This window comes from Zonotrichia albicollis, chromosome 8 (genome assembly GCF_047830755.1).
Source record: "Zonotrichia albicollis isolate bZonAlb1 chromosome 8, bZonAlb1.hap1, whole genome shotgun sequence".
Lineage (NCBI taxonomy): Eukaryota > Metazoa > Chordata > Aves > Passeriformes > Passerellidae > Zonotrichia > Zonotrichia albicollis.
The window spans coordinates 9722374-9737228 of NC_133826.1; the positions used below are offsets into that span (position 1 = coordinate 9722374).

The 14855-nt window shown below is 46.2% G+C and overlaps 2 protein-coding genes and 1 long non-coding RNA gene across 5 annotated transcripts in view; 1 reads left to right on the forward strand and 2 right to left on the reverse strand.

The window, feature by feature from the left end:
• NASP (nuclear autoantigenic sperm protein) lies at positions 1-11081 on the reverse strand. Of its 2 annotated transcripts, XM_074545881.1 has the most exons (15): positions 10907-11077; positions 10116-10166; positions 9238-9348; positions 8654-8734; positions 8389-8486; positions 6793-7650; positions 4945-5027; positions 4009-4085; positions 3804-3877; positions 2690-2878; positions 2312-2478; positions 1852-1905; positions 1688-1759; positions 645-776; positions 1-172 (listed from the first exon to the last, which is right to left on the reverse strand). In XM_074545881.1, exons 1-15 carry the CDS (start codon positions 10966-10968, stop codon positions 119-121), a joined length of 2163 nt encoding a protein of 720 aa, XP_074401982.1. In that variant the 5' UTR covers positions 10969-11077; the 3' UTR covers positions 1-118. The 2 variants fall into 2 exon arrangements, with proteins under 2 accessions (XP_074401982.1, XP_074401983.1); XM_074545882.1 differs by lacking the exon at positions 645-776 and having other exon boundaries at positions 10907-11081.
• The window catches only part of LOC141729839 (uncharacterized), an 8920-nt gene continuing 5145 nt past the window's right edge, over positions 11081-14855 (forward strand). The window contains exon 1 of the long non-coding RNA XR_012581279.1: positions 11081-11440. This is a non-coding gene — a long non-coding RNA (uncharacterized LOC141729839). The remainder of the gene's footprint in view (positions 11441-14855) is intronic.
• The window catches only part of AKR1A1 (aldo-keto reductase family 1 member A1), a 21316-nt gene continuing 18101 nt past the window's right edge, over positions 11641-14855 (reverse strand). For both annotated transcript variants that reach the window (XM_026790389.2, XM_005482214.4), the window contains exon 9: positions 11641-13527. In XM_026790389.2, the coding sequence (XP_026646190.1) occupies positions 13462-13527 (66 nt within the window). In that variant the 3' untranslated portion in view covers positions 11641-13461. The remainder of the gene's footprint in view (positions 13528-14855) is intronic.

The following is a 14855-nucleotide window of genomic DNA, read 5'->3' on the forward strand; positions in this document are numbered from 1 at the left end:
TATTTGCTTACAATCTTTATTGAAGTCATACAAAAGTTGCCAAAAAGTGAAAAAATACACTATATACAAAACCATTTTCCTTGTAAGGAGAGGAGTGTCCAAGGTTAAAGAATCATTATCATACTGTGCTTTCAACTGCAGCCCCTGATTCTGCTTGTGGCCTTTTCTCTGTCTAAAAGAGAAGATAAGGGTTTGTTTTTAAAAGACAAGACACAGTCTTACAGCACCAACTCATGCAGAAGCCCAAGGGTTCTGTAATTTGAAGACTTAACTATGTGAACTTTGCCAGTCCAGAGCCCAACACTACCCTCAAGCATTGATAGTAACAGGTGCAGCCCAGGGGTAAGTAATAAAACCCAGAAAATGAAAAACTGGGGGAAGACCCTCTGCTGGAGCTGAGCCCAGCAAAAAGCACCCAGACCCTGTCTCTGTCCCACCCCACAGGGGACAAGGCTCCATGGCTGGGTCTGTCCAGCACCACATGCATCCTGCCCACTAGGAAGAGTCTTCATCTCATCTGGGAAACCTTGTGAAGGACAGCAGGCAATAAAACCAGGACATCTACCAGGCACAGAACCATCCCTGAACAGAGAGTGGGGAAATAAAATAAAAAGCACAGGCAGACTCCTGGCTCAGCTGCCCACCTCCTCTTCCATTTTTTCTGCAACCTCATTTCCACGGGGGACAGAGTCCCCACCACCACCATTGACAGCTGGTTCTGGTTTAGATTTCTTGGCTTCATTGTCTCCCTGATGAGTCTCCTCCTCTGGTTTCCTCTGAAGACAAAATTGTTTATAATGTCCACTAAGTACAAATCAAAGTTTAAATCTTTTTGAGAAATTTAGCATTAGATGTCACTGCACATCATCTACCCAACCTCTGCTTGCCAGGCTCAGCACAGACTCCCCAGTGCTGGGGTTTAACCAGAGCTTTGAGACCCCAGGGACACTTTGGGTGCCAGGAGCTCCAGAGTTATCTTTATTTACAGTCTGGTAAAGCAAGGTGCAACCACTGAGCCTGTAACTGTTCCAGGGTACACTCAGGGCATCTACAACACCTGAAATCACCTAAAGCAGCTCCAAATCACTCCAGGCACACCTCAGCTGACAGATCAATGGAACAGGGGCAACATAAAACTGAGAGCATCACCTATATTAGTTTTCATCAGCAAACACTTCTAGAGAACAGATAACATTTAAAGGAACCAAATTCTCAATATCTGATCTCTTAAAGAGGCACTTTATAATTACCACCAGTGTGGCTTTACTATTTATTAGAATTCTAAGTCCCAATTTCCTTTTGGAAAGAAAGGAACCCAGCCCAGCCTGGCTGCCTGCCTTGTCCTTGGGATCTGCAGGTGACCCTGCTGCTCTTGAGGGTCCTCAGCAGAGGAAACTCTTGTTCAGGGAACACCTGCAGAAGCCACACAGCTGGGTCAGATTTACATCAGTGTGGGTCAGGCAGGGTGCTGAACCTCCACGAATGGGAATCACCTGGCCTCCAGGAGACCAGACTGACTGGTTCCCAGTGGAAAGGAGTTCCATACACTACTGGTTTTACTTCTGGGGTGTTTTGCCATTATACAGCTAAGTTAATAAAACATACTTTTATGACAAATCCTATTACACAGAGCAAGCCAGTGGTACTTCAACAAACTCCTTGTTTAAGAAGTAATTTCTGGACTCACCTTTTTCCTGACTAGATGAGAGATGTCTGTTACACACTGAGATGCAGCATCAGCTCCTTTCCTTACTGGGATCTGTTACAAGACAGACACTGACACATCAGCAAACACAACCAGCAATCCTTAGAGTAGATGAGAATTAACAAGTTAATTTTAGATTAACTTACTGTGGACACAGTGCCACTGTCTTCACTTTGTGCAAAGCCAGATGTAGTTCCAACCTTAAGAAAAGCAGAAAAAACAGACTGTGGCAGACAATACATGTGAACTTAGTGAGATACAGAAAGCCCAAGTCCTTCCCATCCCAGCACTGGATTCTGCACTTCTGTACAGGACAGATGCAACGTGAGCTCCACATTTGCCTGACCCACCATTTCCAGCCCTGATAGATGAAATGCCACAGAAGCCTATCAAATTCCTGTTTAGCTTGGAACAATTAGTATCAGGGCTCAGTACATATCCTCTTCAGACATCAGCTGCCTCAGTTTCCTTCTCACAACCACAGCCTGGTAACACCTGTGAGCAACCACCAGTCCCTGATAAGTCTGAGCTCCTCCCATTACTGATTTATTCTAAGTTCCACTGGAAGAAGGGTTGGGTCAAAAGGAAACCACAGGACACACTCACCAGAGTTGCTTTCAGTCCTAGCTCAGCTACTTTTGCACTTTTCTGTGACTCCTTCGAATCTTCTATCTTCTCTTTAATTTCAGGAAGCAGTCCCTTCAGTTCTTCTATCTCCTTCTCATCCTCAGGGGACCCAGTGTCTGCCTTCTTTATTCGCTCAGTCAGTATTGCTGGGATGAAACGGTTATCAGAGCAAAACACTGAGACAAAGTAACTGCCCAGATAACACCCAGAGGCAACTATCTGCTAACAAACAGTTTTACCAATTCTGCCCTCAGTGTAGTCTCACCACTTTCAGATAAAACATAGCACACAATGAGCACACCCCACTGCTTTGCCTTGTGAAAACTCACTAGGCAGCAGCTTCAGAATTCCACATACCCAGTCTCTTGTCTATGACCTCCATGGACTTCCCAAACTGCAGCACGGCCTCGTCAAAGTCGCTGTTGTAGTGGTAGGCCAGGGCGAGCTGGTAGTGGCTCTCGGCCAGCAGCCTGTCATGGGCCTCCAGGTACTTCTGCTGCAGGGCCAGGCAGGCCTGGAACTCCTCTATTGCCTGTGTGTAGTTTTCTGCAGGAGAAAGCCCCAAGGTCTTTACAAACCTCAGTGATTATCCACAGCAGCACCGTGTAATCCCTGGTTTGGTTACTCGGTGTTTTATTACACATTATACAGACTGCAAACACAACCACCACTGAACACAGCAGTGCTGGGCTGCTTTCAGACCATCAGGTGACAACTCTGCCTCCCCTGAGAGACCATCTAGGCCAGCTCCTCTGGTTCTCACGAGTGCTTTGTCTAATTTCAGCACAGAAAACTGAGCAGCCATATCAAATCAGGCACCAAATCCTCCTGCTTTACCTTCTACCAAGAACTGAACATAACTGGTCCCAACTGCAACACAGATCTGGAGCTAAGGACAGTGCCACCTTCCTGCCAAGCTCTCCCCAGTGCGCTGCACTGACATAAGACACAACCCTTGTTGGGTTATTTCCAGTGCCTGCCCCAGAGAAAGTGTACATTTGGATTTAACAAGATTAGAATACATTCTTAAATGAAAGGCAAGTGAATCATTACAAGGCACAAACCTGGGATTTCCCTCCCACTCCTTTTTTCTGCTGTGTAACACAAAAGTCTTTCCTGACTATAACCTAGGATTTGGGAAGGTCTAAGAGAGTCAACTATTTTTCATAACAATTTCAGCAAGTCTCTCAAGTTCACAAGCAAGGTTTGGTCACTTCAGAAGGCAGAACACAAGGCTGGCAACACATTGCTTCTTACTCAAACATTTTTTCCACTGCTCTGCAAAAGCACAGACTATCCTATTTAAGGCACCAGTCATTACTTCCAAAGCTTCTCACATGGCTGCAACTATCGTGATCTAATTTGTTCTCATCCTGACAGCCTTAACTCACCTCTGCTCATTTTAAAGTACAAAACCCAGTGACAGAAAGTAGAACCAAACACTTTGCACATGAGAATTAACATTGCTTACCAGATTCAATGCTAACTTCTCCTAACTTCAGATGAGCTTGAGCTGCGTGGAGCTGAGCTTCTTTTGTTTCTTGTCTACAGCCAGAAGAAAAAAATAGTTTTCAAATCCTGATCAGAGCATGCCATGTTCTCTAACTGGCTATGCCACCATTCAATTTACACTGAGTCTCTGTGGTATATACCCAAATTAGAACTTTAGCCTTTACCTTTTGTAAATGACTTTTGCTAACTCCAGCATGTCCCAGGCTAGCTCAAGATTGCCAATTTCATCCTCCTCACTTTCCTGTAAAGACCAGAAGTGCATGACAGATTAAGTGACTTGTTCATAGACCTCATCAAACACCACTCCTAAATTCCCAACTAGTGTTATCAAGGATCCATTTCTGCAAGAGGTGAACATTTCACCACTGGAAGGAAAAAAAAAAAAAAAAGAAGAAAAAACATACAGAAGAGATTATTGCATCAACCAAGACTTTGCCTGGAGTAAAAATGTTTCAATGGAATATGAACTCACATTGTTCTGTGATATGCTTTAATTTTTTTCCAGAAATAACAGGGCACCAAGCACCAGTATTATCCCAAGATCTTGGTTAAGGTTGTCTTAGATGAACCAAATAAAGTTCACGGTCCAACTTTTTTTAATGAGCCTTTGAGCTTTGTTAGAATAGTCTGAGAAAGGGACAGACAGTTACCTTGAATGCTTAGTGCCACTCTACGAGGCTGCAGATTTTTCCAGGTGTTTGGACTGCTACATCAATGTACATCTCAGGTTTGAGGAGCACCACACTCCTCAAACAATTCCCATCCTAATCACAGCTGACTGGACAAGCAGACAATTAACTGTTCCAAGTAACTCCAGTGCCAGGCTGCAACAGCTCTCCCCAAGTCAGCTCAGCACAGCACAAGTATTTGTGCCAGAGCAGCTGAACAAACCCAAGTCCACAGACACAGCTGAGCAAGATGCTACAATGCAGACAAGGCCTAACACTGGCCATTCCTAGGCAATATTGGCTTTCAGAAGTATTTTCCTACACAGAACTAAATGAAACATAAGTGAGCTTTTAGAAGGTCATAAACATCATATTTAGGCCTAATACTGCATCCCTTCCACCTGCACTGGTGTCAGACCTCAGCAACCTCACCTTGTCTTCCACTGTCAATTCATTCTCCTTATCATCATCAGCTTTATCATTTTCTTTATCTTCTTCTTCAGATTCTTCTGTTTCTAGAAGGCAAGTAGATGCATGAGGACACTTCTGCTTACTGTGCTTGCTCAACATGGAGTCAGGCAGAGTGTTATATCCAACCCTTATCCTTCCAGTGACAGGTTAGAAGTGTGGTGTGAGAAAAACAGATACATTGAAGTCTCAGCATGAGCAGCCATCTTGCTGAAACCATTCAGCACTGTAGACAAAAGCAGTCCATAAGTGTAATTTCTTACTATCAACAACAGAAACTTCTACAGAATTCAGCTCTCACCAATCTGTTGTCAGCTCTCACTGAAGCCACAAGATTTTGAGCAGCCCTAGAGGCACTGGCCAGCTGCTAAACTTCATGTTACAGAAAGTGTTTTCAGCAAAATAGCTGCCAAGCTGAACACAAATTAGTCTGTTTCTCAGTTCATGATCCTTATGTCAGGCATTTAAGTATCAATGTTAAAGAACCTCCTCTTGTGTAGTACTAATTTGACTTTTGACACTGTGCAGAAACACCATGTCATCTGTTCTACCAGCAGAAGACATTTGGGAAAATGTGCAATAAAGGAAAATGGCTAATAATTTCAGAGCACTGGCTGGTCTGCAGGCTGAAGTCACACAATTCCTGTATCACCACCTCTGGCTATTCCAGAACACAAGCTTGTTTGGGGGGTGGGACTAGAGAGCCTGTGAACTCACTGGTCTGACTCCCAGCACACACCCACCACTGAGAGGGCCAAACCTGTGAACATGAAGACACTTGTACAAAGGTAAACAGAAGGGATGTCAGGATGCTAAGATTTAAGTAGTGGGAGGAGTCTGGAATGAATCATCCAGACCAGGATGTTCCAGAGGGTCCTCACATTGCCAGAGTTGGGGCAAAAAGCAGCAGTATGTGTGCACAAGCAGCCTCTCAACACTGAGGGTGAGGAGCAGGTAACTACCCCTAGTTTATTTTCAGTCATCCTCCCTCCACACAGATGCTCTGTTAGGCCACTGCTCCACCACTGAGTGCTCACTATGCTCAGCAGAACAAATCCTTCCAGGCTCCAGAACTGTTCAGTCTGAGGCACTGCCTGTGAAGATGAGTTACTGGCAAGTGAAGCTGCAATTACAGTTCATCAATTAACTCGTGCAATAGAAGGCACAGACCCACTAAGGCCACAAAGTACTGCTGCAGCAAAGGGTGCAACAGAGCCTGGGAAACAGCTATAGTAAAGCAGGGAAGCAGAAGGGCAGAAGCTGGACAGCCAGAAGACTGTACTAGAGCAGCAATAAGCCTTCAGCAAATTAAGTTTAGATTTTCCAATTAAATTTTCACTAGCAATGACCATCATAGACTCAGTTGAAGAGTTTCTCTCCTCCAAGTAAATTTATGTGTTCAGCTGTTCTTGTTTTTTCACCACCATTTTAAAATAAAACACAGCTATAACCAGAGAAATTTGTGCTTTGCAGTTATGTGAAGGTTAGTGCAATACACCCAGATGCATGCAAGTGAACATCCATTCAGTATTCTCCACCAGCCTAGCCATTACTTACACATTTCACAGGGCTGTCAGTTTGCTTTCAAGTAAGACTTGCTTTGCAGTTAGTTAAGCGTTAGTCTAGAGAAACTGAGACTATTCACTATTCCTTGAAACTTTACTTGTATGTAAAGTCCTTCAAGAGCCCGTTACTGTGCCTTTTCCTTGTTCTAAGGCAAACAGAAAATTCTGAATGGAACACTTTTTACCCATTGTTAGCCAAATCCATCAAGTCATCCACCCACAAGTACTTTTCGCCTCTCAGTGTTACCTTCTCCCTCTTCCATCAGGTCATCTGTCTCTTCTTTTTCTACCTTAGCACCTTCACCCTCTTCCATCAGGTCACCTTTCTTTTCCTCTTTCTCTACCTTAGTAGCAACTTCAGCCTTTTCTTCCATGTCATTAGGTGGCTCTTTGCCCTCTGTGGGCACAGGTTCCTTTGAGGACTCTGTCTCTTTAGATTCACCTTGCTTCTCTTCTGTAACTGTCTCTACTGGCTCATGTTTCTCTTCTGCCTTCTTTTGTTCAGCCACCTCTGCATCCCCTTCTGCAGTTTCTTTCTGTTCCACAGCAGCTGCTGCCTGTGCTTCTGCCTTCTCTTCCACAGCTGTCTCTGCCTGCCCTTCTAGAGCCTCTCCCTTCTCCTCAGCTGGCTCTTTTTCTGCTGCTTCTGCTGCCTGTTCTCCCGTCTCTCCCTTCTCTTCCACAGCCACTTCTCCTGCTTCAGCCTCTTCCCCAGCTGCCTTTGCCTCCTTGTCTGACACTTCTGTCGTTCTCTCCTTCTCCTCAGCTGCCTTCTCTACCTTGTCCTCAGGCACTGCCTTCTGCTCTTCTTCTACCTCTTTCTCTTCCACAGCTGCCTCCTCTTTCACAGGCACCTGCTTCTTCTGCTCTTCTGAAATTTCTTCTTTTCCCACAGAATTCTCAGTCTTCTCTTCAGCCTCTTCAAGTTTTGCATCCTTGTCAGCAGCTGCTTCTTTGGGTTCTTCTTTAATCTCTTTCATTTCAACATCTTCTTCTTTGACTTCCTTCTCAGAGTGCACTGTAGACTCTTCCGTGGACTTTTTGGCCTCTTCCTTTTCCCCCATGGCGTTATAAACCTGTTCTCTCAACTCCTCCCTTGTTTCTTCTACATGATTGAGGAAGCATAAACATTTCTTCGAGTTTAGTGATAAAGACATTAACGGGCACTGTCAACACCACCCTCAAGACCCTCCAGTGTGTTGGTTTGTTACCAAGTTGGATGACACTCCTAAAAGCTTCATTTTCCAAGTACAAAGAATTAGGAGACAACCAACATAGCTGCTTGACCTAAGCAGTCCCTTCCCCTTCCCCAGACTGCAGCATTGCAAGCGGCCGCTCAAGCAGGGTGCGGTTGTGCAGCGATTTTAGTCACAGCTAAGCGAGAGGCGCCAGCGCTTTAACAGTCTGGATGGACAGGAATTCCTGTATCCCCTCCAGCTGCAGGCAGCATAAAACAGCCACTGTTCTGGGACTTGGTACAGAGACTGACCTCTGGGACTACACACACTGTACTGCTACAAGGTTACAAAGCAGTTGGAGTCAGCGGTGAAGCTTAAGAAAGCGAGTTTGAAGGCAGTGTTCAGGACACAGACCTGTGTGTGTGACCCTTTACACATGCTTTCAGTGACCAGCTCCCTACAGATGTTTTACAGATTTTGTTCATCTTTAAGCAAGACTAAAAAAAAAAAAAAAAAAACCAAACAGAAACAGAGTCCTTTCAGGCTGCCAAGAGTTTCAATAGAATGATTCAGGCTACCCAAGATATCAATGGACTAAATTTGGATGATTCCAACAAGAAAACACAGCCTGGAGCCTCCATGGCAGGGCAGGCAGCTTTACATACCATCAGCAGCTGGCAGTGCAGAGTCTTCTTCTGCTTTCTCTCCTTCCTCTTCTACCTGCACCCCTTCTAAGGCATTTCCCAGCACACCATTTTCCATTCTAAAGGGAACAGGAGTTTGTTATCCCTCAGATATTTAATACCATTATTTGAACTGCACAAGCTGCAACACCCCAGCCCATCCCACCCAGGGCAATCCTGTCCATAAAGGAGTGAAATCCTGTCACACCAGACACACTCTTCACCAAATGACAAACTGTCACCATACCTTGCCAACTCCAGGAGAGATTTTCCATAATAAAAAAAAGCTTCTGCACATTCATCCGCTGTCTCACCATACTTTTTACCCCTACAAAAATAATAAAGAATTATTTGCCTGTGCCTACTTTAGATTTGGATATGGGAACTTCAACATTAAATATTTCTAAACAAAAAGATCACTTTCTTGGCTGGTTTCCCATTGCTTTAAACAAATATTGAATGCTTCTCTCAGTTACATATGGCTCTCAAACACCCAACTGAGGAAATTAATACTATCATTCACAGAGACTGACCAAGACCAGTGAACAAGTTACTAGAGAAGACACCTGCATAATAAACTATCAAATCCCTTTCCCTCCTTAGGGAACTCTGCTGGCAATACCTACCACAAAAGCCACCTAAACTGCACACCACCAACTACAGCATTGTCCAGCTCTTGGGTGACTTCAAATAGTTTGTCCCCTCCACAGTCACATTATAAATTATAAACATGTTAGGTAAAAATCCCAGTCTTTCTTGAATAATCCACATCAGAACAGCCAAACTGAAGCCCAAGCCCAGCAAAAACACACAGAACATTCTACTACTCACAGTAAGCTTGCAGCTTCCTGGAAAGCATTCACAGCAGCTGGAATATTTCCCATTACCAAGTGCTTCTGTCCCAAACCCAATAGTTTCTTTGATTCTCCATCCACATCCATACTGGAGGAAGGGGAAATAAATCAAATAAAGGATTCTGTCAATTTTCACAGTAATTTTAGCTTTCAAAACCTAGTCTGCTTTATGGAATAGTGAGTTGCATGCATTACAGTGGTTGGAACTACCAGTGTAGGTGGGATTTGTTTGGTTTTATTTGTATAAAACTGATAGTTCCGATAAAAGGGATGACAGGCAAATTTATCCAATCACTGCAAAAAGTATCAGAATCTGCTGCAACAAAGGCTGCCAAAAAATATACTTTAGGAGTTACACACCAACACACCACAGAGCACAAGTGCTCCAGACTCCAATGCTAAATCAAGAATAAACTCAGGTTAAAACTTATCATAGCACAGCATGGTGTATCTGAGAAGAACGACAGATGCAAGTGTCAGTTTCAATTCAGTGCATCTTGCACAGTTTCATTTCCAGAAGGTCCAGACCAACATCTCAGACTGGGACAAGAGGAGCAGCCCAGAGGAATACAATCTATCATAAGCCAGCTACATACTTGTGCCTCTCCAGCACTAATTAAAAACCCAGACACTTCAAGAACAGCTGGTATTTTTGTAGGTATCAGTCTCTGAAAAGGCCTTGATGCACCAGATGTGTGCAAACCACTGGTGAGCACAGGTTTTCAGCACCTACATCACACATGGGAGTTAGCTCCAAGTCAAAGAAGCAATATGAAGGTCATCACCTTCACGTTTTACACAGTAACTCCAGGATCTTGTGTTATTTCAAATTGACAGTTCCAACTCCCATCTCACCTGTCTGTCTTGTCCGTGGATGTGGAAGGAGCTGCCAGTTCCTCTGCCATCCTGCAAACAGAAAATCGAACGTTCTTTTTATTGACGTTCAGAACCGCCCACTCATTTCACGGCACCAGATGAGCTCTCAGGGGTGCGAAAGCAGCACCAGAGCCTGGATTAGAGATGTCCATCCAGCGGGAGCGGGCCCAGGCCCCTCGGTCGGGTGTTTGCGGTTCGAGGGGAGGCTGCGAGGGGCTCTGTCAGCCCCGGCCCGGCGCTCCCCGCAGACAATGGGGCCTTTCCCGCCTTCCGCCGGCCCCGCCCCCCGCCCTTGGCGCCAAACCCCGGCGGCGGCTCCTCACGGGCCGCCGGTCACGTGACACCGCCCCCCCTCAGCCCGCCCCGCGGCGTCGGCTGCCCCCAACAAAGATGGCGGCGGCCGCGCAGCGGTCACGTGGTGGCTCCGCGCGAGCCGCGCGGGCCCAGCTGGCGCCGGAGGAGCGGGGCGGCGGCACGTACCACCGGCGGCGGCGGGGGGGGGACGGCGGAGGCAGGTACCACAAACGGCGAGGGGGGGACGGGGGACGCAGGTACCACCGCCGGCGAGGAGGAAAGGGGGGAGGAGAGGGTGCAGCTCCACCAGCCTGACCAGCACCCCCGGCCCTCCCTCTAAGGAAATCCCCCCCACCGGCCCCCTTACCCCCCATCTCCTCCGGTACCCTGCGGCCCGAAGGCGCTCCCCGTCTCCCCTGATGCCCCCCGGCCCCGACACGCACACACCGTAACCGGGGCAGCCCGCGCGGCCCTACCTAGTCTGGGAGGCCGGCGCGGGCTCAACGCAGGGAGGAGCGGCGATGGCCGAGGATTGCATAGAAGCTGCTGGAGAGAGGGGCGGCGGCGGCAGAGTGCAGCCCCCTGCCCCTCCGGCTGCCTATATACCCCCGAGGACACGCCCCGGCCCGCCTGGCGGCGCGCGCGCGCCGCAGGGGGACTACCGCTCCCGGCACGCTGCGCGCCTGCCCCGCTGCGGGACGCCGGGGGCGCCGTCGCGCGGGGCGCGCTGGGAAGTGTAGTGCCGGAGAGGGAGGCGGGGTCCCACGGGGCATGCCGGGAAGTGCAGTCCCGCTCGCTCAGGCCGGCTGTGGGACCCCCTCAGCCCCGGCCGGGGCCCGCGAGGCTCAGGCACCCCGGCCCGGGCTCGGCCTCCGCCCGGGTGAACAGACCCCGGGTGTCTGCCCAGCTAACGCAGATGACATGAACACACGAGCAGGCAGGGCTGACATGGCCGCTGCCCTATCACAGCACAGTCCAGCACCGAGACCTCCAGGCTCTGCTATTTCAAGGTAAAAGTTCTCCAGCTTCAACCCTGCTTTGTCCCTCCCTGCAGGAACAGAGCTGGGAAGTGTGGGGTTCACAGAGTTAGAGCATTCACGTGCTTTTCTTGGGAATTCTCCCAGCCCAATTAGGTACTCTTGCTCAGAGAAATAACTGGAGAAAGTTTATTGGGGCCTTGATATGAGGGAGGGAAAAAGTCTCAAAGTCATACAATGAGTACAGAATTTATTTAAACAAGCAAACATGCAAGTGAAACAAGCAAGAAAAACCACTGTCCTTGGCAGGATGACTGCAGTCTGCAGAGTGCCTTCAAAGTACAATTGCTTACCTAATGATTGCTACAAGAACCGTATTCAAAGTCACCATGTTTGAGTAGAACAATTTAAAAAAACAACAAGAATTTAATTTTCCTTAGGACAAAATATCCATTCTAGTAAAGAATCCTAAATGAGGTGCAATGGCTTCCTGCACTGAGGCAAATTCATCAGGAATTAGGAAACATTTTACAAAGGACCAGCAGTTCCTGAAATTTTGCCTGCGGTTTACATGGAGTGATAAATGGGTGTCACTCTTTTTTTTTTTGCAGTTCAGCTGCACACTGCGAGGCCCAGGGCAGGAATTACCTGAGAAGGCTTTACACTCAAAATGAATGCATAGATCTGCTATAGGCCTATTGCAAATGAGGGTATCCAAATTAAAGTGTCTAATTCTTTAACTTTTGAACTATTTGATATACAAGACAATTTTTCTAATTGCTTGCTACTACTATGAGAAAAATTTAATCCTATTTAACAGGCAGAGAAAAATAAAGTGTTGATGTTTCTAAGGCCACAGAAAGTGTCACCACCAGAGCACAGGTAGGTACTAACACCTCATGCCCTTTGTGCTCAGATGACCAGCAATTCCTTAGGAGCCTTACACAAAAGAAAACTGTGCTTAGAGTTCCAAGGGTGCATCAGCACTCAGCAAATAGTCCCTGCCAGGGGAACACAGAGACATGGCCAGTAGGAAAACAGGCACAAAAGGCAAATGACTCACCCCGAGTTACCAGCAGCTCAGTGGTACAGCAGGAGACAGGAGCAGCTCTCCTCAGCATCAACCAAAGACATTTTTTGGCAGCAGCCAAAAATGCAACATTAAAACATTGGGAGTTCTGAAAGGTCTTCAGTCTTATTGTACAATTAGGAACTAATTTTGTGACCTTCCAGAACGCAAAATGGATGTCTTTGGTAAAGAAACACTGGACAGCTTCACGGGAAAAGCAGGATGTTTTTCTGCAAGACTTGCTGAAAAGTTCTTGTGGTTTTTGTGATAGGATCAGAGCTGCTGTTAGAGCTGAAACCCAACACTGTGACAAGCAAGGTTTGCCCTGAAGGCCTGCTCCAGGGTCTGCTTTTATTCTGCTCAAATCTACAGGCAAATTAAAAGAAAGAGAAAATTGACAACTCTAGGTCCCAGAAGTACTATGAAGTGGATAAAAGCACTGGGCATGGCTGATTACTTGGTTTTAATGAATGGTTTATGGACATAGTGCAATTGTAGCACCTTTCACTTTATTCCCTCTGTAAAAAATTATTCATAAAGATATCAAAGTTGATGGCTGAGCAATTCTTTAGCCTGAAAAAACTTTCACACCTTCACCCTTTTTTTCACCTCATCATGGTAGTAACTGAAGTTTTCTAAACCGTTTCACAGTAGGAACCAAAGTAATTACCCAAAGTAATGCCCTTGTCTGATAACGATGTGTTTGGAACTTGACTTAGACTCCTTCACTCTTTATCTAATCTCTGAAAGATCTGATGCCTCCAGGAGCCAGCCAGCAGTCAGTGTGATAAATCCACAAACTTTGGAACAGAAGCTACAGGATCTCCAGGCAGGAGGTGGATTAGAAGTAGTACATTGTAGGAAAACCCCCTTGGGAAGGAAGGTTTTAATTTGGACAGTGGCAACTGTCAAAAAATCGTGGCAACAATTACTCTGTGAAAAGGCAATTACTGGAGCATTACTTTAACACCTTATTTTCCAGCAGTTAATAGGGGTCATTGAAGGGGTAGTGGGGGTGTCCAGCATCTCTGGCTACAAGCTTTCCATCCACCTGTGAAATAAACAATACAGACTCAAGTCAGAAAGATAAAATCCACTCTTAGTCCCAGTTTCAAATTCTCCATGATTTAGATTTCTAAAACTTTGTATCCCAAAAATCTGGGAATACAGTTTTCAGCTTAAACATGAGATCTTCCCTCTACTCTCAGGTCCTCCTAGCCTTTCTTGAAAGAAAAGACACTTCTGTAGCCTAGAGCCAGAGTCTCTCACTGCAGAGACTTGAAGAATTAGATAAAGGGTAGTTAAAAGCCTTGTGCCTTGTAGGTGTTACTGAGTAAGAGCTGTAACATGCACACTTCAAACACTTTATTGGAGTTGGAGCCTTGTCCATGTTTCCATGATAGAGAAATGCTGGGCTGCCAATTTTAGAGATGGATAAGATGAAACACATTGAGAGGCTTGTTCAGAGTCATTTACTGAGGCATTAAAAGTGTCACTGAACTCCTTTTAGGAACATTTCCACAGAAGACCAACTTATCCAGCTGTAAAATGGGAGCACTGAAACCAATACTCACAGATAACCAGAGGCTTGGGCTGGCCCAAAACCAGACATGGCCATGCAGAAGTCTCAGCTCCTACATCCCACTTGCATTTATTTCTGTTGCACCAGGTCCATTGCAACACCCCCAACTTCCGTGTGGCTGAGGTAAAACCTCATCTGTAACTTTTGGGCAAGTCTGGGTGCAGCACTGGCCCACAGCACACACCTCCCCACATGTCAGACAAGCACCATCCAGCCAAAACTGAAGTTAAACAACTAATGCCCCAATAAAAGTTATATTAGAGAAATCCTTGATTTTATACATAAAAACGTGATGGGAGTGATCACTCGAAATGTTATGGGCACAGAAGAAATCACAGGGACTTCCAAACCAAGTATTAGCAAGTGTCCCATTAGCTTTGAATACAAAACCTGCCTTTCAAAGCGACTGGAATTCGTGCAATGAGCTGTTTAAATGGAAGGAGTCACCTGGGGGCACTGCAGAGCACAGAACGGAGATGTTACCGTGCAACATTTGACTAACTCTCCGATTAAAATAGACCTGCAATGAGGCCCTCAGCTGAAGGCAATCCTTAAAACAGGACAGAAGTGTCACAGCAGCTTCAGCTTTCCTCAAGTTCTCTTGAAAGCCAACAGCTGCCTCATGTTCCTAGAATTCATATTCTTCACTTCCCCCCCCCCCAGTTCTGTCCCCCTGCATATTTGTCCACAAAGAACAGGCAAGAATTCTTGTTCACAGCAGGCCGAGACAGCAGCTGCCAGAAGCAATGTTTCACATCACTGATTCCAGTCTGCTCCAGGAATGTGAGAGAAATGGG